The 27,519-nt window shown below is 44.4% G+C and overlaps 1 protein-coding gene across 1 annotated transcript in view; it reads left to right on the forward strand.

Annotated features, from left to right (window-relative positions):
- The window catches only part of LOC121539488 (leucine-rich repeat and fibronectin type-III domain-containing protein 5), a 51,172-nt gene extending 24,129 nt beyond the window's left edge, over positions 1-27,043 (forward strand). The window contains exons 2-3 of the mRNA XM_041848015.1: positions 15,524-16,931; positions 25,377-27,043. Of these exons, the coding sequence (XP_041703949.1) occupies positions 15,544-16,931; positions 25,377-26,364 (2,376 nt within the window). The 5' untranslated portion in view covers positions 15,524-15,543 and the 3' untranslated portion in view covers positions 26,365-27,043. The remainder of the gene's footprint in view (positions 1-15,523; positions 16,932-25,376) is intronic.
- The last annotated feature ends 476 nt before the right edge of the window (positions 27,044-27,519 follow it).

Raw genomic sequence — 27,519 nt, forward strand, 5'->3', positions numbered from 1 at the left:
GTAAGTAAGCATTTCACTGTTAGTCTAATCTTGTTGCTTATGAAGCATGTGACAAATAAAATATGATTTGATTATTTATTTGATGATTTGATTTGACACACACGCACACATGCACACATGCACACCACACTTCATCAGCTCCCACCAAGCCCATAAACAGTATAGTGCTGCTAGAGGAACTGATCTTAAGTTCAGCTGCATTAAACATACAAACCCAGGTTATATAGCCAGTGGCCTGTCTACAGCAGCTGCTACAGTAGCACAGTGCACAACAGATGGGAGCATTTTCTCCTCTGTGAAACACAGCCAGGGGGAAGGGGACAGGTTCTATTGTTCTGGATGACAACCTGCGATTCAGTGACCAGTAAACAACATGTCTAAGGAACCACGGGAAATCTGATTGGTAGCTCATTGATTTCACAGTGTCATGAGCTGCTTCACCCAGTTTATTAATATGCATCTCATTTTAGGCAGCGCTGGATTCATGTTCCTCTCCAATTAAAAGGCCTGAGTGGAGAGGCAAACATGCACGTCCAAACACATGCAAACATGCATTAATTCATGTACACACACACAAGCACGCACGTCCGCACACACACACGCACACACACTCACACACTCACACACACACAGACACACACACACACACAAAAACACACAAAAACACACACACACACACATACACAGTCGTACAGGCACACGCATGTAATACACAAACACAAACACAAACACAAACACAAACACATTGAAACTGTGCCGTCTAGTGTTACTCATGCTGAACAGTGTCATTCCTCTCTTGTTACTGCTACTCTTTTCCCACCATGCTTTTCCCCAGGCATGGCTGCAGAACAGGGGGAAGTTGTGCAATATAAATATGATATGGGTCTACTGTCAGCTATAGGTAACTGCCCAAATAAAGGAAACACCAACATAGTGTCTTAATAGGGCGTTGAGACACCACAAGCTGCCAGAACAGCTTCAATGCACTATTGTAAAATAGTGGAAATTCACTTTGTCTGAGGAATACAGATAATTAGCGTAGAGGGTCTATGACCCTAATATGATGTACTATCTGACTCCATTATCATGTGAATGCTATAGGCCCATAATCGTATCCAGTGGGTATAGCCAAGGTTGTGAGCCTTGCGTCACCACTCCGAATACTATAAGATGCACGTGTCTATGCATATCTAGGTTTACAATGCAATTATTAAGAGGCTAAGGGACAAAGAGCTAATATCTTGCAGTCAATGTCCTAGCATTAAATGATTAAGTTAACCATGGCTCATAGATACACAATTAGAGACCAAGCATATATGCTACGTGTATTGTGAATAACATTTACCATTAGACATTTCACCAAATAAGAATTCAAGGAATATTATTCAGAAATGTGAGGACTACGGTTAGTTTCCATTTAAAAATAATCAGATATATTACAGTTACGCAATAAGAATACAATTAACAAATGGTACATACCAGAAATCTTCATCATATCACAAAATATTGTAAGTCTTTTAACAGCATAGAACATACACCACTTTGACATACAAGCGTATTTCAGGAGATCGGTTTATCAATGACCCCATGATCAACGTTTAAACCCAGCTTTTATTCTATCAAGAGCGCCAAATCCCAGTATCTCCTATCGACTAATTAACATAACTTTGCATGGCCCAAAACATTAAAACCAAGGCATGAAAACAACACACACATTCTTGGATCTAATCATCACAACTCTTATCTAAATTATACGGGCACACCCCTGTGTCGCTCCTCTTTGAACTATCCGCCGTCCGACGAACAGAATAACACAGTTCTCTGTAACAATAAATCCAGACCACTTACAGTACAATGAAACATATTAAAATTCATAGCTCTTTATGAACTCTTGAAACAATCCAAACATGACAATTTATTTCACACAGTAACATTAATTTAGTTGATTGAAGTTTTATCAGTCTTCACCCATCCTGGCTTCAGTGACCCTAGGACTACTGTGGGACATACATCGTGATTGAGTCATCACGCTGGGCCCCGGCGCCAGCAAGTCGCTAGATGAATCTTCATCACTGGCCTTCATCATCGTTCACATTTGTTCACTCTCTTTATTTTTCCACTACACTTTGGCATAGATTCTACAAGTCTCTGGAACACTAATGGAGGGATGCGACACTATTCTTCCACAATAAATTCCATGTAGCGGGTGATTTTGGACGGAGTCAGGTGCAGGAGGGTAATTCACAGAATAAATGGTTTATTCAGCAATACAGTGGTACGCAGCAATGCGTAAAACACTCCTGTGATGAGTACTGAGGATACGAAGAGGCAGGACGCAGACGCAGGAATCAACAATGTAAAGGTTTACTTAACACTGAGCAAGAGAACAACAAAGAGCGAGTACACGACAAGACACTAACAATCACACACAACACTGAACCATCCAGGGCTATATAGAGGTGGTGATGAGATGATGAGGTACAGGTGTGCTGGAGGTGATTAGGGTGCGTTGGGTTTCCATTACGGTGTTGCCGAGGTGGTGCGCTCAACCGGTGGCTCAGTAGACCGGCGAATCAGAGCGCCGGAGGGGAGCAATGGGAGGAGACGTGACAGTCCCCTCCCCCGGACGCGCGGCTCCTGCCACAGGACGGCGCCGGCCATGAGGACGACCCCGAGGATGAAGAGCAGGCCGGTCAGGGCGGCGACGGTGGAAGTCCCGAATTAGGTTGGGGTCCAGAACATCCCCAGCCGGATCCCAGCTCCTCTCCTCAGGACCATACCACTCCCAGTCCACCAGGTAACGAAGCCGTCCCCCACGGAACCTGGAGTCCAGTAGGTCCCTCACCGCATACGCCGGACTCCCGTCAATGTCCAGGGGCGGAGGGGGCGTACCCTGGGGACGGCATCAGCCAGAGGAGCAGGAACCACCGGCCTGAGGAGAGACACATGAAAAGTGGGTGAGACACGGTAGTGAGGGGTAAGGAGCAGCCGGTACGATACCTCATTTATCCGCCGGAGGACCTTAAATGGCCCCACAAACCGGGGGCTCAGTTTCTTGCAGGGCAGGCGGAGAGGGAGGTTTTTAGTGGACAGCAAGACACTGGCCTCACTGCGGTGGCGGTCGGCTTGGTCCCTCTGGAGATGGACATGGGCGGCATCCCAGACCTGTCCGGCCCTGCGGAACCAGTCGTTGACAGCGGGCGCATCGGTCTGGCTGGGTGTCCAAGGGGCCAGGGCTGGCTGGTACCCCAGGACGCACTGGACGGGAGTGAGCCCTGTGGAGGAGTGAACGAGCAAGTTCTGGGCATATTCTGCCCAGAGAAAAAACCTTGCCCACTCACCCTGCCGGTCCTGACAGTGGCAACGAAGAAACCTCCCCAGCTCCTGGTTCATGCGCTCCACCTGCCGATTCGACTGAGGCCTATACCCGGAAGGGAGGCTTGCCATGGCCCCGATCTTCTCCAGGAAAGCCTTACAGGTGAAATGGGGGCCACGGTCCGAGACGATGTCCTCCGGAAGTCCATAATGCCGGAAGACCTGTTGGAACAGGACCTCAGTGACCTGGAGAGCAGAAGGAAGACCAGTTAGTGGCAAAAAACTGCATGATTTGGAGAACCGATCTACGACCACCAGGTCTGTGGTGAAGCCGTCAGAACGTGGGAGGTCGGTGACAAAGTCTATGGACAGGTGTGACCAAGGTCGCTGAGGCACTAGGAGAGGAACTAGTTTGCCTGCCGGGGCGTTCCGAGGTGTCTTTGTTTGGGCACATACGAAACAGGAGTTGATAAATCGGTAGACATCAGTAGCCTAGGTGGGCGCGTCATACCGGAGTGCCCTGCCATAAGGGTGGTGTGCGCCCAGATCAGCAGGTGGTCACGGACCCTGGTGGGTACATACATGCGCCCCGGAGGGGCGTTAGCAGGCACTGGGTCCTCCTGAGCTGCCAGGCGGATGTCTTTGTCCACATCCCAAACGACAGGTGCCACGATGAGAGATGGAGGCAGGATAGGACCCCCCAGATCCTTCCTTTTTCCGGTATGGTCATGGAGAGTGCGTCGGCTTTCAGATTCTGGGATCCTGGGCGATAGGACAGAATAAACTGAAAGGGAGTAAGAAATTGGGCCCACCTGGCTTGACGAGAGTTCATGCGTTTCGCTGCCCTTATGTGCTCCAAATTCCGGTGGTCAGTGAGAATCCGGAATGGATGGACAGCACCCTCCAGCCAGTGTCTCCATTCCTACAGAGTGAGGACCACCACCAACAGCTCCCTGTCTCCAACTCCATAGTTCCTCTCTGCGGGGGTAAGCTTTTTCGAGAAAAAGGCACAGGGATACATTTTCTCTGGCTTACCCTGCCGCTGGGAGAGGACCCCACCCACGCCCTCCTCAGATGCGTCCACCTCCAGGATGAAAGGACGAGCTGGATCTGGGTGTTTTAGGAGGGGCGCTGTGGTGAACCTCTCCTTCAGCCTATTGAAGGCAGCGTCAGCCTCAGGGTTCCAGGCCAGCTTCTGAGGCCCCCCCTTAAGGAGAGAGGTGGGCGGGGCGGCTATGGAGCTGAAGGACCAGATGAAACGCCAGTAGAAATTGGCGAAGCCCAGGAAGCTCTGTAGGCCCTTGATGGTGGTGGGGATTGGCCATGACCTGACGGCGTCTTTCTTCGCTCTTTCCATGAACACCCCCTGAGGACTGATCCTGTATCCCAGGAAGGAGATGGCCTGTTGGTGGAATTCACATTTCTCCCCCTTCACCAACAGGCTGTGTTCCCGGAGGCGGAGTAGGACCGCTCTGATATCCCTGATGTGCTCCTCAAACGTAGCCGAGTAGATCAGGATATTGTTGATGTACACCACCACCTGTCTACTCAGCATGTCTCGGAAAACATCATTGACGAAGGACTGGAACACGTAATGTGCGGTTGGCGAGGCCGTAGGGCATGACACAGTATTCATAGTGGCCTGAGGTAGTGCTGAATGCTGTCTTCCAGTTGTCTCCTTCCCGGATTCGGATCAGGTTGTAGGCACTCCTCAGGTCCAACTTGGTAAAGTACCAGGCCCCTTGCAGCTGCTCGATGGCTGACGGAACCAGAGAGAGGCGGTACCAGTACTTGGTGGTGACTGCGTTCAGCCCCCGGTAGTCAATGCACGGCCTCAGTCCTTCATCTTTTTTGGCCACGAAAAAGAAGCTGGCAGAGGCAGGAGAGGTAGAGCATCTGATGAACCCCTGTTTCAGGGTCTCCGACACATACTTCTCCATGGCCTCAGTCTCCGCGATGGAGAGGGAGTAAATGCGACTCTTCGGGGGGTGTTGTCCCTCCAGCAGGTCAATGGCGCAGTCCCAGGGCCTGTGAGGAGGGAGACCCTTGGAGGCAGAGAAGACATTGGAGAGATCTGCGTACTCACGTGGAATGTTGGGCTGGAGGGCGGATACCGGACTCTCCACTGACGTGGAACAACACACCACCGGCAGGCAGGTCCTCCAGCATGAGGGGGACCAGGCTGTGATTCTCTTGGTGATCCAATTGATAGGGTTGTGTAGTCTGAGCCAAGGCAATCCCAAGACAATCTCCTGAAGGCTGTGCGCAGAGCACGCTCATTCCAGCCGGAAGACGCCGCCACCGTGCGAAAGCTCAGGGTGTACTCGCATGCGGCCCCCTCTCCCGGTTGTAGTTCGATCATCCCCATCCTTTCCCTCCGTGGGATGATCGAACACCGCCCAGAACCGATTTAGGAAGGTGGAGTAGGGAAGCGCCGTGGCCTCACCTCCTACCCAGACTGCCGTAGCCTAATCCAGTGCCTTTCCCTTCAGTAACGAAACCACCAGCGCTATCCTGGCTTGGTCCGATGGAGATGCCCCACGCTGACGCGCCAGATACAGTGAAACCTGTAGCAGGAAGCCTCTACATTCAGTCTTTTTCCAGTCATAGCGCTCCGGCAGGGCGAGGGGTCCGTCAGACGTTGGTGATAGCACGGGAAGAGGTGGACTGGATGCACTCGACGCTCCCTGAGGTGGAACCGGAGTGATTGTCAGTTTATGCAGCATTTGGAGCACTCCCTGCATGGTGGCGTTCAGCTGGGCAATCTGCTGCTGGTACTGGTCGAGGCGCTGGGAAACTCCAGGAGGATTACCTGCTGCATCCATCTTCGTGATTGGTGTGTGATTCTGTGACGAGTACTGAGGATGCGAAAAGGTAGGACGCAGATGCAGGAATCAACAATGTAAAGGTTTACTTAACACTGAGCAAGAGAACAACAAAGAGCGAGTACACGACAAGACACTAACAATCACACACAACACAACATTGAACCGTCCAGGGCTATATAGAGGTGGTGATGAGATAATGAGGTGCAGGTGCGCTGGAGGTGATTAGGATGCGTTGGGTTTCCATTATGGTGTTGCCGAGGTGGTGGGCTCAGACCGGTGGCTCAGTAGACCAGAGAATGATAGTGCCGGAGGGAAGCAACGGGAGGAGAGGTGACAACTCCAGTGCGGTAAAACGGCGCCCTGGGGAAAACAAGGCATACGGGTTAATATCCCGGTGATACACAATACAATACAGCTCCACCGAGCTAATGTAACCTCCACAATAAACAATCACACACAAAGACAAGGGGGGCAGAGGGAATACTTATACAGGTACTGATGAGGGAATATGAACCAGGTGTGTGTAATAAACAAGACAAAACAAATGGAATGATGAGATGAGGAGCGGCAGTGGCTAGAAGGCCGGTGACGACGAACTCGAAGCCTGCCCGAACAAGGAGAGGAGGCAGCTTCAGAGGAAGTCGTGACATTCCATCATTGTTTGTTTTGTTGATGGTGATAGAAAATGATGTCTCAGGCACCGCTCCGGAATCTCTTATAAGTAGGTTGAGATCTGGTGACTGAGACACACACACACACATACACACACACACACACACACACACACACATACACACACATACACACACACACACACACACACACACACACACACACACACACACACCCTTTATCCTCCCTATGCTCCTTTGAGACCCCTCTTCTTCTAGCCATGGTAGCCAAAATAATGGGCAACTGTGCATTTTTATACATGACCCTAAGCGTAATGGGATGATAATTGCTTAATTAACTCAGGAACCACACCTGTGTGGAAGCACCTGCTTTCAATATATTTACTGAAGTGTTTCCTTTATTTTGGCCTCCCGACTTACCATCACAAATCGCTGACAATACAACCGTAGTACATTTCGACTATCAAATATGGAATGCGAGACAGTAAGAGCATGAGAGAGAGAGAGAGATGGAGAGAGGGATAAAGGAAGAAAAATTAGGAGAGGGAAAAGAGAGTGTCTGTGACTCAGAGCGCCTTCCTTCCAGAATGCGCCATTGACTCCTTGTGATCAGAGTCTCTGAGGGAGCAGGGTAGGCAGAAGCTTTTCCTGCTTTATACAGCACAATGACGGATGCTGACTCTCTCAGGGGGAGCAGCCTTTTGTAGCATCCAGCTCTGGGTTTCATCTCATGTTTCCTCTCTAAGATGCTGATTTATGTGAAATATTCTGCTGAAAATGCTGCCGCCACCATTTATCGCTTAGGAAAAATGAATTTTCACCTCGTAAGTCATCACCTTAGTAAAGCTACATCTTCAGCTGTTTGAAAATAGATAAATACATATACTGTAGCTCTTTAGAAGGTCTTAGCTGTGTTGAAGCAGCTTGAAGTTACATTCACTCTGGGGAAGATAGGAATAGAATAGTAAAATGTGTTTTTCGCACATCAAACTATTCTAATTTACAATGCAAAATGGTGTCAAAGCCATTTTTTAAATGTATTAATTTATTTCACCTTTATTTAACCAGGTAAGCCAGTTGAGAACAAGTTCTCATGTACCACTGCGACCTGGCCAAGATAAAGCAAAGCAGTGCGATTAAAAACAACAACAACACAGAGTTACATATGGAGAGACAACAGAAAATTGCAAATGCTCCTCCAAAGGAAACTGAAAGAAATAACATGTCACTTATTCAGGGACTTGTATGTCTTGTTTTGTCAACAACAAGGACAGAATGAATCAGATTTGTATGTCTTGTTTTGTCAACAACAAAAGCAAAAGCCAGGAATAGTGGAAAAAAATACTACCACAGGTCATGCATACAAATAACTTAGAATACATTGTTTTGACAGAAATGTTCTTATTGGAGACATGGCCATTAGCTGCTATCTCAATGTGCGTGTGTATGTGTGAGTGTGTGTGTGCATCTGCATCTGCATGAGTGTGTATTTGTGTGTGTGTGTGTGGGTGTGCGCGTGCATGCACACATGCACTTGTTTTGCTTAAATGCTGACCACTCTTATTAGGATAAAGAAAGCATCCATACACTGTCCACCCCACTTTCCCTCCAGTCCAGAGAGAGAGAGAGAGAGAGAGAGAGAGAGAGAGAGAGAGAGAGAGAGAGAGAGAGAGAGAGAGAGAGAGAGAGAGAGAGAGAGAGAGAGAGAGAGAGAGAGAGAGAGAGAGAGAATGATAATGATAATGCTGTGGTGGGGATATTTGAAGTATGTATTGCATTAGAGGAAAGTGTCTGGAGGAGCCCAGCTAGTTAGGACATCCTTTCACCCGTGAGTACAGGTGAAACGATGACTCTAGGTTACACAGCAAAGCTGCCAAGCTGAGATAAGAACCCTTTAGCACCCCTTCACCAGATGATTCCCTTCTACTGTATGTCTAAGCTGCTCCAAGGTTGCCAAAAACATTTCTCAGAACGGTGACTATATTTGCATTGGTTTTCTATTTTAGCAACATTTAAAAAAATGTTTCACTTGTGTCAAATCTTCACTTCGGTATCTTTCATATAGTATTGACAATGTTGTCAAATCTTTTATAATATTTTGCTCAGGATTATATTAGGTTTAGGGTTAAGGGTAAGGAAAAGGTTTAGAGTTAAGTGGTTACCCACTGGACACACACTGGTTGAATCAGCGTTGTTTCCATGTCATTTCAATGAAATTACGTTGAACCAATGTGGAATAGACATTGAATTGACGTCTGTGCCCAGTGTGTAGTGGTTAGGGTTTAGGGGTTAAGGGGTTTTAAGGTTATACTTAGGCTTAGGTTAGATCAAGGTTAAAAGTAAATACGATCCATAACACGTTGAAAATTACAAAGGTGGTGATGTGATGAAAACAACGTGTGAGCAGGTTATTACAGGTTACACGTTGGCACGTTGATGTGATTCTACTGTGGGTATTTTAAGCATCGTGACACAATTCCAGCCTAACTCCAGTTGACATTCAAGTCAACGCTCTCACTGTCCTCAGGGCCAGCTGCCAAGCCACACGGCTCTTTCATCCTTCTCCTCATCCCCTCTTCTGTGTGCACCCGCCGGCCGGGTGTGTGTGTATTGACATATTCAAAAACATGTATGATCATATTTTGGGTGCGATGGTAATGTCTCCTTTTAGGGCACTTAAAAAATTAACGTGTGTGTAAAATGTGATCAGTGTTAATTATAGTGTTCATGTTTCCTGCTTCCACTTGCCTCAAGGACATATCCTACCGACAATGTCATTCTCTCTCTCTCTCTCTCTCTCTCTCTCTCTCTCTCTCTCTCTCTCTCTCTCTCTCTCTCTCTCTCTCTCTCTCTCTCTCTCTCTCTCTCTCTCTCTCTCTCTATATATATATATATATATATATATATATATATATATACACTCTCTCGCTATATATATATATATATATATACACAGTATCTCACAAAAGTGAGTACACCTCTCACATTTTTGTAAATATTTCAGTATATCTTTTCATGTGACAACACTGAAGAAATGACACTTTGCTACAATGTAAAGTAGTGAGTGTACAGCTTGTATAACAGTGTAAATTTGCTCTCCCCTCAAAATAACTCAACACACAGCCATTAATGTCTAAACCGCTGGCAACAAAAGTGAGTACACCCCTAACTGAAAATGTCCAAATTGGGCCCAAAGTGTCAATATTTTGTGTGGCCACCATCATTTTCCAGCACTGCCTTAACCCTCTTGGGCATGGAGTTCACCAGAGCTTCACAGGTTGCCACTGGAGTCCTCTTCCACTCCTCCATGACGACATCATGGAGCTGGTGGATGTTAGAGACCTTGCACTCATCCACCTTCCGTTTGAGGATGCCTCACAGATGCTCAATAGGGTTTAGGTCTGGAGACTTGCTTCTCCAGTCCATCACCTTTACCCTCAGCTTCTTTATTAAGGTAGTGGTCATCTTGGAGGTGTGTTTGGGGTCGTTATCATGTTGGAATACTGCCCTGTGGCCCAGTCTCCGAAGGGAGGGGATCATGCTCTGCTTCAGTATGTCACAGTACATGTTGGCATTCATGGTTCCCTCAATGAACTGTAGCTCCCCAGTGCCAGCAGCACTCATGCAGCCCCAGACCATGACAATCCCACCACCACGCATGACTGTAGGCAAGACACACTTGTCTTTGTACTCCTCACCTGATTGCCGCCACACACGCTTGACACCATCTGAACCAAATACGTTTATCTTGGTCTCATCAGACCACAGGACATGGTTCCAGTAATCCATGTCCTTAGTCTGCTTGTCTTCAGCAAACTGTTTGCGGGCTTTCTTGTGCATCATCTTTAGAAGAGACTTCCTTCTGGGACGACAGCCATGCAGACCAATTTGATGCAGTGTGCGGCGTATGGTCTGAGCACTGACAGGCTGACCCCCCACCCCTTCAACCTCTGCAGCAATGCTGGTTGCACTCATACGTCTATTTCCCAAAGACAACCTCTGGATATGACGCTGAGCACGTGCACTCAACTTCTTTGGTCGACCATGGCGAGGCCTGTTCTGAGTGGAACCTGTCCTTTTAAACCGCTGTATGGTCTTGGCCACCATGCTGCAGCTCAGTTTCAGGGTCTTGGCAATCTTCTTATAGCCCAGGCCATCTTTATGTAGAGCAACAAATCTTTTTTTCAGATCCTCAGAGAGTTCTTTGCCATGTGGTGCCATGTTAAACTTCCAGTGACCAGTATGAGGGAGTGTGAGAGCGATGACACCAAATGTAACACACCTGCTCCCCATTCACACTTGAGACCTTGTAACACTAACAAGTCACATGACACCGGGGAGGGAAAATGGCTAATTGGGCCCAATTTGGACATTTTCACTTAGTGGTGTACTCACTTTTGTTGCCAGCGGTTTAGACATGAATGGCTGTGTGTTGAGTTATTTTGAGGGGACAGCAAATTTACACTGTTATACAAGCTGTACACTCACTACTTTACATTGTATCAAAGTGTCATTTCTTCAGTGTTGTCACATGAAAAGATATACTCTAATATTTACAAAAATGTGAGGGGTGTACTCACTTTTGTGAGATACTGTATATATATATATATATATATATATATATATATATATATATATATATATATATATATATATATTATGTCTAACTGTCTGTAATATCAATATCAAGTGTACATCATGAAAATGCTCCAATACTGTCTATGTGCATCCAAAGATGATCTTAGCATACTTCTCTACACCTCAACGTTGATCAGGGCGTCATAGAGTGTGCTCAGCTCAACTACCTCACTGCTATACTAACAATCATTCCTGGCTGCATAACTGGCTATATGCCACCCAGTCTGTCTCCTCAGCAGACCTGGGCAGGAAATAGTTGTATTTTGTAGTTTATTTGAAAATACCAACTTTTCAAATAATCGAGATAGTCGAACATAGTTTATATTGAGATTAAACTAAAAGACAACTATTTTCTTTGATATTCAAATACAGGTCTCAGAAAAACAAATAATATTTGAAGGTATTTGAATATACATTTTATGTAAGTTATTTGAAAAGAAAAAAACATATATATTTGATGGCGGCCAAATATTTGATGAAGAACCAAAAACTACAACACTTAGTTGAATTGCTCTAAATATATGACGATAAGCACCTGGTTTGGAGGGCTCTTAGATATTAATCTTATAGCCTATAGCCTATAATAAAATACACGAGGGACATGGAATCACCTCAACATTAGAGTATATCACTTTTGCAGCTTCAAAATGACTAGCAAATATATTTTCATAAAGAATGAGACATAAGGTAATATAGTAACACTTGACATCAAGTTCTTATACATGTATAGTAACTTTGTGATTATTACAATAGCAACATTGTTGTTACATTTGGAAATTGCTTTATTTAATTACATAATAATGGAGTTAATACATAAGTGGAAAAAGGAGCAGTCACTATTCCTCTTGTGTACAGTAGTTATACAAACTCTTAGCTTATTGCTCTGCAATTAAAATGCAATTACCAAAGTATTATGGTAACAACATGCTAATAAAATGTATCTCCAAAAGTAATCACAGTTGTATTACACAGGCATAATAACAGTTTAATGTTAAGTGTTACTGAGAATGTAACAAAGAGTAACAAAACATGGCTATTAAGTGTCGAAAGCAAACCAAATATCCCAAAACTGCCTTATTGATTCAACTACAGCCAAGGTAGGTGGAAAATCATGTTAGTTTGTATTCTGAGTAAACTATCCCTTTAAAGATGATATAGCATGTGTTTGAAACAAGAGCACTTACCCTCAGCTGCCTTCCTCTGCAGTATTTTCAGGTATAATACAATTAATTGCAGCTTTTTACCTTTTCAGTGCATGTTGAAAGAGTCATACGGTAGTTGAGCGTCACAACTTATTTATACTTACAGAATCTGTACAAAATATAATTGGTTAATTGGTTTGACTTGATTATGTCCACCTGGAGCAATGGACATTCAGGAGAATTTGTAGACCAAATATGACTGTCAGATAGATTGGAATAGTATAGGAGATTGTGTGCTCTATTCATTCTATTTCTATCTTCAACATGCCATTCCAGATACAGCCCTGCCATCAGTTGAAGGCAGTCAATCCAATAGTTTCAGAAAAGTAGTCACTTCCTGAGATCTGTGGCACAGATAAAAGGCTGTGTCCTAAATCAAATCAAATCGAATCAAATGTTATTCGTCACATACACAGTTTACAGCAGGTATAAAAGGTGCAGCGAAATGCTTATGTGCTAGCTCCCTCAACAATGCAGTACATTAACGTAATCAACGTCAATAATAACAATAAAAAAGTCAAGTCAAAAACAACAAGTAATGGAAGTAATAGAAGAGGTAGTAGTATTGTATGGAACTATATTACCTATATGGAACTCTATGGGTCCTGGTCAAAAGCAATGCACTAAATAGGGAATTGGGGAATCATCAAAAAGTGCTTTTTGAAGGTTCTCTGTCTATGTGTAAAAAACATCACTCGTAGCTGTCACTGAGAGATTGCATTGAGGTTTTAGCCTCAGTAAAAATAGCTATTAATTTACATGCATGAGTATATTTGCATGGGTGGGACATTCTTTGTTTGCAATCCAATGCACATAAATCCATTAAAATATCATATTTCTCTCCTCTACTCTCCCTCCATCCTCGTTCTTTCTGGTCGCCCACGCACACACAAACAGCAGTATGTATAGCCTGGAATGGAAAATCAATGGTAAAAAATGACAGTGTGGTAATCAACATGATCCTGCTGTATGCTTTGTCAGTGGGCAGCAGTGTTGCTTTCATTACCCTGTGGTGGTATGACCTTCCGGTGTGCTCTGGAGACAAGACTCCCCGTAATTAGAAAATCACACAGCTGCATGTCATGTGATTCATTGTATCCCAAATGGCACCGTATTCCCTATGCAGTGCACTACTTTTAACCAGAGCCCTATGGACCCTGGTTTAAAGTAGTGCACTATACAGGGAATAGGGTGCCATTTGGGACACAGATATTGACTCTATTCCTACCTTTCAAGGGCCCCTGTCATGTTATTAGTAACGTGTCATGTGACGAGTACCTATTCTCCTTAATCGAAATTACATGTCATGCCAGATCATACTATAGGCTAAATGAGGCCTTTTCCATCAAACGGGAAGTAATCATATAGTACCTGTATATGTTAGGCAGGCCTGTGGTTTTGGCAAGTTTAAGTATCATGTATGCTCTGGCTGGCTATGATGATAGACCGTTATGTCGACATGATCACATTCACTCTACGGCACAAAATCAAATTCTCCTGTCAGGTTTTTTCAACCTCATTACATTGATTTTATTTAATTTGCCCATCATCCTTCGTTTGAAGCCAGGCAGGCAGGCTGAGTGAGTAGCGAGACACTTATCTTCTCATTACATACTTTCCTCAGTATAATTACAGCGGTGATATCTTCCCACGTGTCAGATATGTCCGATGCAGTCCGCAGTTCAGGCTGAAGCATTGTGAAACAGCTCCTCTGTTCTGCACCCCCACACACTTGTAATGCTGAGTGAGTGACCCAACACAGGGATAGCATGAATCATTCTGGGTATGGAGGAGAGGAGAGCAGCAAGGGATGTGTTTAAAAGTAAAAAGCTCTGTTCTGAAGTATGGTAGGGCTAGTGATGCATGTAAACACACATTTATTATTTCTGTTAGAATTTAGAATTTGTGGTTATGCATTCTGGTTCGTTCCACCAATTAGGTGCCTTTTGAGTAGTGTAACGTGGTAAAGAAAAGTTTTATTTCATCTAATTTTAACATTCTGTCATAAAGACCACATGTTCAACTTAATAAACAACATGTTTTACCATCTCAAAAGGTTAAATAAATAAAAATGACTAGTAGTGTCTGTTAAGTGCCAAATAAAGTAACAGGGTTGACAGTAACAGGGTTGACAACCTCATCTTAAACCATCAATAAATCACCTTGTGACAGGGGGAATGGAAGCTTGTTGTGTAGAACAGGGAAGGGCAATTGAATGCACTTTTTTACATTTATTTTTATTTTTAACATTTATAGTCTGTCTAGCTATGGGTAACAGGCTTGACGTGTTATGCTCGACCCGCTCAGTTTTCCACCACAAAACACCAGAAAATTGACAAAAAGAGAAAAACCAGCTTTTACACTATGATTTGCCAATTAGATGTTCAATGTTTCTTTTGTAAAAAAAAAAAAAATCTTAAAGGAATGGTTTCACCATATTAAAATGAGAGTTCAGATCACATAAAAGGGTTGACCTTAAAATGAGGAACAGTTTTTTTTTCTCCTTAAAATTAATTACTAATAACATGCAATAAATAATAATCTTCTGAAATGACTTTGTCAAAGCATCAAAATAACTAGGGCTTTACAATGATGGTGAAATCTTCCTAGAAGTCACAGAGGACACACCGAGGGATATGAAATGACAACATATTGACTTAATTGTAACCAGTTTCTAGTTGTACTGACGTCATTTCAACCAGTTTTGATTCCTGGGTATTTCTTACTAAATGGCCCCATTATACTGGAAACTGATAAATGTTCAAGACTGGGGTGGAATTTAACTCAAATCACCTTCACTCAAGATGTTAATGTCACTGCTGGTGTCATTTCTGGTGGTGAATGTCATGATCCAGTTCAAATGAGTAATTCTCTCTTTTTCTCTCCCTCTCTCTGTCTTATGTTGCAGGTGTTTGAACCTGACTTACAATGGAAAAACTGCTTGTCTGTCTGTTGGTTATTGGAATGGCAGTGAAGGCCCAGATCTGTCCGAAGCGTTGTGTCTGTCAAATACTATCTCCCAACCTTGCAACCCTCTGTGCCAAAAAAGGGCTCCTCTTCGTCCCCCCGAACATTGACAGGCACACCGTGGAGCTACGGCTGGCAGACAACTTCGTCACCAGCATCAAGAGGAAAGACTTTGCCAACATGACCAGGTTGCAGGACCTCACCCTGTCAAGGAATACCATTAGCTTCATCACGCCACACGCGTTCGCTGACCTGGAGAACCTCCGTGCCTTGCACGTGAACAGCAACCGTCTGACCCGTATAGCCAACGACACCTTTAGCGGCATGTCCAAGCTGCACCACCTGATCCTCAACAACAACCAGCTGACGTTGATCCACCTGGGGGCTTTCAATGACCTGCTGGCTCTGGAGGAGCTGGACCTGTCCTACAACAACTTGGAGTCCATCCCCTGGGAGGCTATCCAGAGGATGACGAGCCTCCACACCCTCAGCCTGGACCACAACATGATCGACTACATTCCTGAGGAGACCTTTTCTCTTCTCCAAAAGCTAAACCGCTTGGACGTAACCTCAAATAAGCTACAGAAGCTTCCTCCAGATCCTCTGTTCCAGCGGGCCCAGGTTTTGGCCACGTCTGGGATCATGAACCCTTCCTCATTCGCACTGAGCTTCGGCGGGAACCCACTGCACTGCAACTGTGAGCTGCTGTGGTTGAGGCGCCTGAGCCGAGAGGATGATCTGGAGACATGCGCATCGCCGCAGCACCTCTCTGGACGCTATTTCTGGTCCATCCCGGAGGAGGAGTTCCTGTGTGAACCTCCTCTCATCACCCGGTACTCCCACGAGATGCGGGTGCTGGAGGGCCAGAGGGTGGCCCTGAGGTGCAAGGCCAGGGGGGACCCTGAGCCTGCCATACACTGGATCTCCCCAGAGGGGAAGCTGGTGTCGAACTCCTCCCGGACGTTGGTCTACACCAATGGCACCCTGGACATTCTGATCAGCACTGTGAAGGACACAGGATCCTTCACCTGCATCTCGTCCAACCCGGCGGGTGAGGCACATCAGACTGTGGAGCTGCTGATTATCAAACTCCCACACATCTCCAACAGCACCAACAACATCCAGGAGCCTGACCCTGGCTCCTCTGACATCTCCACGTCAACCAGGGCTGGGGCCAATGGCAGCAACCACACTGGGGACACCAAAACCAGCCCAGATAAGAGGGTGGTCATCGCTGAGGCCACATCCTCCACTGCGCTCATTAAGTTCAACTTCCAGAGGAATATACCTGGGATCCGCATGTTCCAGATTCAGTACAATGGCAGTTATGATGACTCTCTTGTTTACAGGTAGGTTCCATTCAATCCCCTCTAATTATTTGTGTATGATTTGTGTATGAAATGTGTGGTGAAATGCATAATGGCCCTAATGGATTTAATTTCAATCATCAAGTGCACTTATAGTTTAGGTTCAGAGATGTTTTGCAGCTTTTTTTTAATTTTATGTTTTGTATGGAGATTCATCTATGGATCATTTTTGATGGAGATTAATCTCAATCACGTTCACACACTATGCAAACCCTAAATTATGTTTTATAGGCTTTCAACCACTTGTTTGTAAAATCAATGATGGTGACCACCCTAACTAAGCAAAGGCAATAAACTAAACAACCAAATCAAGTTTCAATTGCAAAGCAATTACAATAGCCACAAAATGAGATTTGAAAGCTGTTTAGCTAGTAGCTGATTCTAAATTGTGAAGCGATTCTATTTGTACAACATTATTTACAAAAACAAAAGGATAATTTATCTAAAATCCCAATGTTATTACATTTGTTTTTTAGATCATCTGTAATCCTTGAAAACTCATTAGTAAAACCCCCGCAAAGCAAAAACCCCAAATGGACTCAGCAGGCGGGCCGTGTGACAGAGGGATCAAAGAAAGACAGTCATGATCTCATATAGATTAAGATGAGCTGAACTCTGCATTGTGAAGCAGCAGAACATAACCGCCGTGTATTCTCTGTGATGTGAATAGGAGGTTATTGGATTTCGACGAGGTCGTCAGTGAAATGGCCCATTTTAGTCAGATCCACACAAACTAATTCAGTCTGAACTACAATTAACTGGCACTGTAATGGGCATATAAATTGATTCGGTCTCAATAACAAACAATTAGCTGGAACTCCAATGGGCAGGAGCAAACGGTATTTGGTTCATTAACAAATACTGTACATCTGTCACTTTTTTGTGTTGATCTAATAGGGAAGGATCAATCCCTTTGCTTTCATTGCCTGTAGATGCATGAATGGAAATCAATACTTCATCAGAGGAACATGTAATGTGTGTAATGGCTGTCAACAGCATCTATCCTCAGAGAGCAGGGAACACCAGGCTTGTTTTGAAAGGGTTTCTAACATTAGCTTATCCATTGATTAATCAGAACAGTATTACAATTTATTTTACCACATAGGTTGACTGAGAACACATTCTCATTTACAGCAATGACCTGGGGAATAGTTACAGGGGTGAGGGAATGAATGTGCCAATTGGAAGCAGGGGATGATTAGGTGGCCATGATGGTATGAGGGCCAGATTGGGAATTTAGCCAGGCCACTGGGGTTAACACCCCTACTCTTAAAATAAGTGGCATGGGAACTTTAGTGACCACAGAGCGTCAGGAAATACAGCACCCTACACAGAGTTCCCAATCACTGCCCTGTGGCAATGGGATATTTTTTTAGACCAGAGGAAAGAGTGCCTCCTACTGGCCCTCCAACACAACTTTTAGCAGCATCTGGTCTCCCATCCAGGGACCAACCAGGATCAACCCTGCTTAGCTTCAGAGGTAAGCCAGCAGTGGAATGCAGGGTGGTATGCTGCTGGCACGCTAATAAAACATTGTGTTTTAAAAGCTTCACACGTCTAAAAAAGCCTCAATATTCCCTCCTATAAGAACAGTGTTTGTGTTGATATTGAGGATCACCATAGGTCTCTGGAGTACCTTGACCTTTTGAATAGCATATCTCCTGTCAATATCTCCTACAATCACAGGCCTTTTCGGTTTTACTGTAGTGTTTTCCATTGTTATTTCACCCCCACACATTTCCCTTTCAACATTATTCATTAATTAAAAAATCTGGGCATCAAACAAATTGTGCGACAAGTTTTATGTGCACACAAATCAGGAGAATGAACCTCTTTTAAAGCACTCCAACTAGGGCACAGGTAATACCTGGCTCAGATCTGCTTAAGGTATAAAATAAACCGCTTTATTCAAATGATATGGTCCCAATTTCCATTGTACTGTATGTCCAATAAACACACTCAGGCTAACAACAATATTGTTGACATTTTATGTCATCTGTCTCTCACGTGATTGTAAATGGTTTCAAACTAAAATAATACAAATATTCCATTAGATTTCGATGACATGGCTGGATGGAGCTGTGCTGTGCTATTTTCCACTGTGCCATGGCCTTCAAAACTATTAGTAAGGCACTTTGCCATATGCCTGTTGGTGGATGTCAGGGAGGTCAACCTGAACGTGAAGTCACCCTGCATGAAGTTATCTTGGTTTGAGACCCTCAGGCTCAGTAAATGTTAATGGTAAATAAATCAGTAGAAGTGTTGTTTACTTTTTGGGCGCTGTTGTTTTTATCTTTTACATTTTAAGAGTTTTACGCAGTCATTTTCTTGACAATGTACACTGAGTATACCAAACATTAAGAACACCTTCCTAATATTGAGTGTCAACCCCCCTTCCCCTTTTGCCCTCAGAACAGACTCAATTCGTTGGGGCATGGGCTCTACAAGGTGTCGAAAGCATTCAACAGGGATGCTGGCCCATGTTGACTCCAATGCTTCCCACAGTTTTGTCAAGTTGTCTGGATGTCCTTTGGCTGGTGGACCATTCTTGATACACACAGAAAACTGTTGAACATGAAAAACCCAGCAGCGTTGCAGTTCTTGACACAAACCGGTGCGCCTGGCACCTACTACCATACCCCGTTCAAAGGCACTTAAATATTTTGTCTCGCCCATTCACCCTCTGAATGGCACACATACACAATACATGTCTCAATTGTCTAAAGGCTTGAAAATCCTTCTTTAACCTGTCTCCTCCCCTTCATCTACACTGATTGAAGTGGATTTAACAAGTGACATCAATAAGGGATGATAGCTTTCACCTGGTTAGTCTATGTCATGGAAGGAGCAGGTGTTAACGTTTTGTATAATAAGTATATAGTACTGTACACTGGTAGAGAGCCACATCATGTGTCTGCTATGGTCTAAGTTTTCTGCATGATATGATTCAATTAATTTAATTGCTTTGGCAATGCAATCAGTCCCATATGGGTTTGAGTGTCGCAAAATAATAATCAACAAAGAAAAAGGATACAGTAGTTACTGGTATTCTGTATTTATATTTGTATTTATTAGGGAACCGCATTAGCTCTTCCTGGGGTCCAAACATATTAAAGCACTTACATTACATATAAAACAAAATATAAAACAGTCCATCATATGACATTATTACACCACTACTGCTTGCATCAGTTACCTGATGTGGAATAGAGTTCCATGTAGTCATGGCTCTATGTAGTACTGTGCACCTCCCATAGTCTGTTCTGGACTTGGGGACTGTGAAGAGACCTCTGGAGGCATGTCTTGTGGGGTATGCATGGGTTTCCAAGCTGTGTGATAGTAGTTTAAACAGACAGCTCGGTACATTCAGCTTGTCAACACCTCTTACAAAAACAAGCAGTGATGAAGTCAATCTCTCTTTCACTCTGAGCCAGGAGAGACTGACATGCATGTCATTAATGTGAGCTCTCCGTGTACTTTTAAGGGCCAGCCGTGCTGCCCTGTTCTGAGCCAACTGCAATTTTCCCAAGTCCCTCTTTGTGGCATCTGACCACACGACTGAACAGTAGTCTAGGTGCGACAAAACTAGGGCCTGTAGGACCTGCCTTGTTGATAGTGTTGTTAAGAAGGCAGAGCAGCGCTTAATTATGGACATACTTCTCCCCATCTTAGCTACTGTTGTATCAATATGCTTTGACCATGACAGTCTACAATCCAAGGTTACTCCAAGCAGTTTAGTCTCCTCAACTTGCTAAATTTCCACATTATTCATTATGAGATGTAGTTGAGGTTTAGGGTTTAGTGAATGATTTGACCCAAATACAATTATTTTAGTTTTGGAAATATTCAGGAATAACTTATTCCTTGCCACCCATTCCGAAACTAACTGCAACTCTTTGTTAAGTTTTGCAGTTATTTCAGTTGCTGTAGTAGCTGACGTGTATAGTGTTGAGTCATCCGCATACATAGACACACTGGCTTTACTCAAAGCCAGTGGCATGTCGTTAGTAAAGACAGAAAAAGCAAGGGGCCTAGACAGCTTTCCATCCAAGTTGTCAGACCCCAGTGGCTTGTCATTGTTAATAGACAACAATAATTTTTTTCAACTCTTCCACACTCACTTTACAGAATTCAAAATTACAATGCTTGTCTTTCATAATTTGGTCAGATATACTTGGATGTGTAGTGTCAGCAATTGTTGCTGGCATGTCATGCCTAAGTTTGCTAATCTTGCCAATTAAAAATATATTAAAGTAGTTGGCAATATCAGTTGGTTTTGTGATGAATGAGCCATCTGATTAAATGAATGATGGAGCTGAGTTTGCCTTTTTTTCCAAAATGTCATTTAATGTGCTCCAAAGCTTTTTACTATCATTCTTTATGTCATTTATCCTTGTTTTATAGTGTTGTTTTTTCTTCTTTGTATTCAGTTTCGTCATATGATTTCTCAATTTGCAATACGTTTGCCAATCGGTTGTGCAGCCACACTTATTTGCCATTCCTTTTGCCTCATCCCTCTCAACCATACAATTTTTCAATTCCTCATCAATCCATAGGGATTTAACAGTTTTTACAGTCATTTTCTTAATGGGTGCATGCTTATTAGTAACTGGAATAAGCAATTTCATAAATGTGTCTAGTGCAGTGTCTGTTTTCTCCTCATTACACACCACGGACCAACATTTATTATTTACATCAACAACATAGGAATCACTACAAAAATTATTGTATGACCTCTTATACACAATATTACGCCCAGCCTTTGGAACTTTGGTTTTCCTAGATATGGCTACTATATTGTGATCACTACATCCAATGGATTTGGATACTGCTTTCAAACAAATCTCTGCAGCATTAGTAAAGATATGGTCAATACATGTTGATGATTTAATTCCTGTACTGTTTGTAACCACCCTGGTAGATTGACTGATAACCTGAACCAGGTTGCAGGCACTGGTTACAGTTTGAAGCTTTCTCTTGAGTGGGCAGCCTGATGAAAGCCAGTCAATATTTAAATCACCCAGAAAGTATACCTCTCTATTGATATCACATACTTATCAAGCATTTCATACATGTTATCCAGAAACTGACTGTTAGCACTTGGTGGTCTATAGCAGCTTCCCACCAGAATTGGCTTTAAGTGAGGCAGATTAACCTGTAGCCATATTACTTCAACAGTATTTAACATGAAATCCTCTCTAATCTTCACAGGAATGTGGTTCTGAATATAAACAGCAACACCTCCACCATTGGCATTTCTATATTTTCTGTAAATATTATAACCTTGTATTGCTACCAATGTATCATCAAAGGTATTATCTAAGTGAGTTTCAGAGAGTGTCAGAATATGAATGTCATCTGTTACTAGCAAATTATTGATATCATTAACCTTGTTTCTTAAGCTACATATGTCAAATGCTCGTAGGCACATGATCACTGCACACAACAGCTGCAGGTTCAGCAGAGGCACCCAGGGCAGCTAGAGGGACACAAACCAGGTTACCCACATTGTGTCTACCGACACCCCTGATGTAATGTATATTTGCTGAAGCATTTTGACAACTCTGCGTCACAATGGTAGGGATTAGCTGAGCTGGGCTTGGGTCATCGCTAAGTCATTATCTCAACGCAGCCTTATAATGCTGTGAAAGGATCCAGGAACCCAAATGATTTGGGTGGATCCCATCCTCCTTGTAAAACGTGTTTTGTTTCCAAAAGGTATCAAAATTGTCAACAGAAGTTACAGTCATTGAGCTACAATAATCAGCCAGTTGTGAAGAGCAAGAATCCTGCTAAAGCGTTCAATGCCACGATTCAGAGAGGGCACAGGGCCAGATATGATGGGTTTTTTGTTAGTGTCTAGCAGAGAGTCAATCAGCTCTTTAAAATCCAGTTTCAACTGTTCAGAGCTGCCCTTCATAATGTCATTAAAACCCACATGGACTACGATAGAATCGATTTCCATGTCCTGACGTAGTACTATCGGGAGCAGCTTAGTAATGTCATTTACTCGAGCTCCGGGATAGGACATTGTTTTTGCACCAGGAACGGTCACATTTCTTACCATGGAGCTGCCCAAAATCAAGGCTGGCGAGAAGGATGAGGAAATCTGCCCACTCCCACGCTTCACAGGATGCAGGCCTCCGACAGATGGAGAATCCCTGCTTGATCCAGAGCAGGGACGGAATGTTGCCGACGTCGACTTTGAAATCGTAGTAGTAGGCACTGCGGCCGCAGACACAGGCACCCCAAGCGACGAAGGTGCAGGAAGATCAGGCTCCAGGACGGCGAAACTATTAGTTGTTTGTATCCGCTCCAGGCCTCTTGTTGGGAGTGTAGACTGCTTTGCGGGAGGTCGCTGTCTTCGGCTTCCATGGCTCATGACATGCGACCATCGTTGATTGTCCCGAAACAAAGCATAATAGATACAACTCCTACAGCGCTGGAACCGTTCATTTAGTTCTCCAGACAAAGAGGGCTCCATTGCTAAACTCATCTGGTACCAACTTCGTAAGCTTGATGGCTAGCAGCTTAGCGTTTCTAAGCTTTGGGCTTAGTTAAGATACACTATATATACAAAAGTATGTGGACACCCCTTCAAATTAGTGGATTTGGCTATTTCAGCCACACCCGTTGCTGACAGGTATAAAATCAAGCACGCAGCCATGCAATCTCCATAGACAGACATTGGCAGTAGAATGGCCTTACTTAAGAGCTCAGTGACTTTCAACGTGGCACCGTCATAGGATGCCAACTTTCCAACAAGTCTGTTTGTCAAATTTCTGCCCTGCTAGAGCTGCCCCGGTCAACTGTAAGTGCTGTTATTGTGAAGTGGAAACGTCTAGGAGCAACAACGGCTCAGCCGCGAAGTGGTAGGCCACACAAGCTCACAGAACGGGACCACCGAGTGTAGAAGTGCGTAGCGCGAAAAAAACGTCTGTCCTCAGTTGCAACACTCACTACTGAGTTCCTAACTGCCTCTGGAAGCAACGTCAGCACATTAACTGTTCGTAGGGAGCTTCATGAAATTAGTTTCATTGGCTGAGCAGCAAGACACAAACCTAAGATCACCATGCGCAATGCCAAGCCTCGGCTGGAGTGGTGTAAAGGTTACCGCCATTGGACTCTGCATCAGTGGAAATGTGTTGTCTGGAGTGATAAATCATGCTTCACCATTTTGCAGTCCGACGGACAAATCTGGTTTTGGCGGAGGCCAGGGAAACGCTACCTGCCCCAATGCATATTGCCAACTGTAAAGCTTGGTGGAGGAGTAATAATGGTCTGAGGCTGTTTTTCATGGTTTGGGCTAGGTCCCTTAGTTCCAGTGAAGGGAAACCTTAGATGTAGATAATTATGTGCTTCCAACTTTGTGGCAACAGTTTGGAGAAGGCCCTTTCCTGTTTGAGCATGACAATGCCCCGGTGCACAAAGAGAGGTCCATACAGAAATGGTTTGTTGAGATTGGTGTGGAAGAACTTGACTGGCCTGCACAGAGCCCTGACCTCAACCCCATCGAACACCTTTGGGATGAATTGGAACACTGACTGCGAGCCAGGCCTAATTGCCCAACATCAGTGCCCGACCTCACTAATGCTCTTTTGGCTGAATGGAAGCAAGTCCCCACAGCAATGTTCCAATATCTAGTAGAAAGCCTTCCCAGAAGGGTGGAGGCTGATGTAGTAGCAAAGGGGGGACCAACTCCATATTAATGCGATGTTCGACGAGCAGGTGTCCACATACGTTTGGTCATGTAGTGTACTCTTTGAAGAGGTAGGGTTTCAGATGTTTTCGGAAGATGGGCAGGGACTCTGCTGTCCTAGTTTCAGGGGCACCATTGGGGTGCCAGGACAGAGAAGAGCTTTGACTGTGCTGAGCGGGAGCTGCCCTTTCTGTAGGGGTGGGAGGGCCAAGAGACCAGAGGTGGCAGAACGGAGTATTCAGGTTGGGGTGTAGGGTTTGAGCATAGCCTGAAGGTAGGGATAGGCAGTTCCTCTTGCTGCTCCGTAGGCAAGTACCATGGTGTTGGTACATTAGAGGTCAAACAATGTTCAGGAGTATGAATGACATTAGCATTCACCCAGTCAATGTATGCTGTCTAATGTTATACAGGAATATTGCACACACACGTTATAACATCTTGAAGTTGTTACTTGTTTGTGTTGTCTTTGAATATTTTAGGTTTCATTACTCTCTAAAAATATATTCCTTTTCATTTATGAAACACAGCATTGTCGTTTTGGGATAATATTTTTTTTAATGCAGCAACTAGGATTGTTTTAAGAATATAGGAAAATGCTTCTCAGCAGCAGAAGCACATTTTGAGCAATTGGTAATAAAAGATAATGTATGAATGACATGAACTGTCCTTATAACACTTTTTATTTGAATCCACATTGATTTCTTTCCTTTGTCCTTCTCTCCCCTCAGAATGATTCCCCCCACGAGCAAAAACTTCCTAGTCAACAACCTGGCTGCTGGGACGTCGTACGACCTGTGTGTTCTGGCCATCTACGACGACGGTATCACCTCCCTCACCGCCACCCGCGTGGTGGGCTGCATCCAGTTCACCACCGAGTCTGAGTACCTGCGCTGTCACTTCATGCAGTCCCAGTTCCTGGGAGGCACCATGATCATCATCATCGGCGGGATCATCGTTGCCTCCGTCCTCGTCTTCATCATCATCCTCATGATCCGCTACAAGGTCTGCAACACCAGTGACTCAGGCAAAGGCACCCTGGTCACCAACGTCCACTCACAGACCAACGGGGCGCAGTCTCAGGGGTGTACCGTCAATCCCTCTGTGTCCAAACAGGCCATGGGAGGGTCAGAGGGAGGGGTCAGAGGGTGTCTAAAGGCCACTGGGCACGCGTCGGACACGCTGACGGACTCGTCTGAGACCTCTCTCCCAGACTGCTCCACTGCTACATCCCTGGTGAGCCAGAGCTGGAACACGCCTGGCTCCTCAGGGTCTCTGAAGCCAAAGTGCAAGCCTGCGCCAAAGCCCTCCGCTGCTGCTTCTGTCACCCCTGAGCCCAAGATAGAGGCCCTCCCCAACGCTGAGACACAGAACACCAACCGCAACAACTCCACCGCTCTGCAGCAGCCCCCCGCCCCGGTATTCCACTCCACCCTACCCTACTCACGCATTACGGACACGCCCATATTAAGACGCGCACACCCCAGACCATCCTCCAAGTACCTGACCTTACCGGTGGAAGGGGTGAGGGCCAAACGTAGGTACTCTCTAAACGAGGACTCGTCCAAGCACCACTGCTACATTGGGGCAACAAAACTTGGGAATATGTGGTCTAAGCGGAGTATGTCGATGAATGGGATGCTACTTCAACAGGAAAATATAGACAGTGGCAAGGCCACCTTTTCCAGTTCAGAGTGGATTCTAGAAAGCACTGTGTGACTGTTCTGTTTGTATGGATGTGTGTGTGTGTGTGTGTGTGTGTGTGTGTGTGTGTGTGTGAGTGAGTGGGGACATCTGTTTTTGAATGTTATTTTATTATTTTTTGGCGTTTCAGTTTTTCTAAAACCAACAGTAAAACGGATGCTTGCCTTGTAGTAATCCGAATGTCATCAATGTTCTCCTCTGATGTGGAGAATCTCCAGCAGGGCTCGGAGCCCAGTGCTCGGCAGTCCATGCAGTGTTTTCATACCCATGCAAAAAATAAATCCAACACACCCATCCACTTATACAGTACATACACCCATTGTTATCATTGTGGCAAGAGAAAAGCATTGGTGCCTTCCTCTGCACAACAGTTGTCCTCTTGCAAGGAGCACCAATAGGATTTCAGTTGTCCCTGACAGCGGATGTGGGATCGACAGGAACAAGAGAGAGATTTCACAAAAAGCCTTTCTATTACAAGGAAATACTTTCCTGCATATAGAGACAACACAAAAAACAACTATCAAAGACTTGTTACTGGACCTCTTATTAAATTGATATTTTTTAAAGAACAATTCAAGCTTTCTTTTCAGTGACATTGATATTGCCTTTGTTTTAAGGCACAAAAAAGCCCTGTACAGAGAAACAACATCTGCTGTGTTGTTATGTTGTGTAAAATAAAATAAAAATGAAACAAGTATGTTTTGATGGTTTTGCGTTGATAAATACATTGGTAATATCTTCATCCCAGACAGGTATATTCTCAGACAAGCCCTACCATACCTACACAATCCGATACTGTTCAGTGTAACCTAACCCTGTGGTGTTCCCAAAGCTTGTAAAAATGTTCCTCTGACCTACCCGATAAACCAAGCAAATGTTTTTAGACTCAATCTGTAGTCTTTAGCCACAACCCTAAAAGGTTCAGACAGGATCCACCATTAGGGGAAACACTAACAGAATCCATATGGAATTATCTATACCAAGACAAGAAAATTGCAGACTTATTCTAACACGATACTACAGTAGGTATGCATATTTTACTGGCACATTAAATCAAATTATTATTTTTTCACCTTTATTTAACCAGGTAAGCCAGTTGCATTTACAACTGCGACCTGGCCAAGATAAAACAAAGCAGTGCGATAAAAACAACAACAACACAGAGTTACA

The sequence above is a fragment of the Coregonus clupeaformis genome, chromosome 25, assembly GCF_020615455.1.
Source record: "Coregonus clupeaformis isolate EN_2021a chromosome 25, ASM2061545v1, whole genome shotgun sequence".
Lineage (NCBI taxonomy): Eukaryota > Metazoa > Chordata > Actinopteri > Salmoniformes > Salmonidae > Coregonus > Coregonus clupeaformis.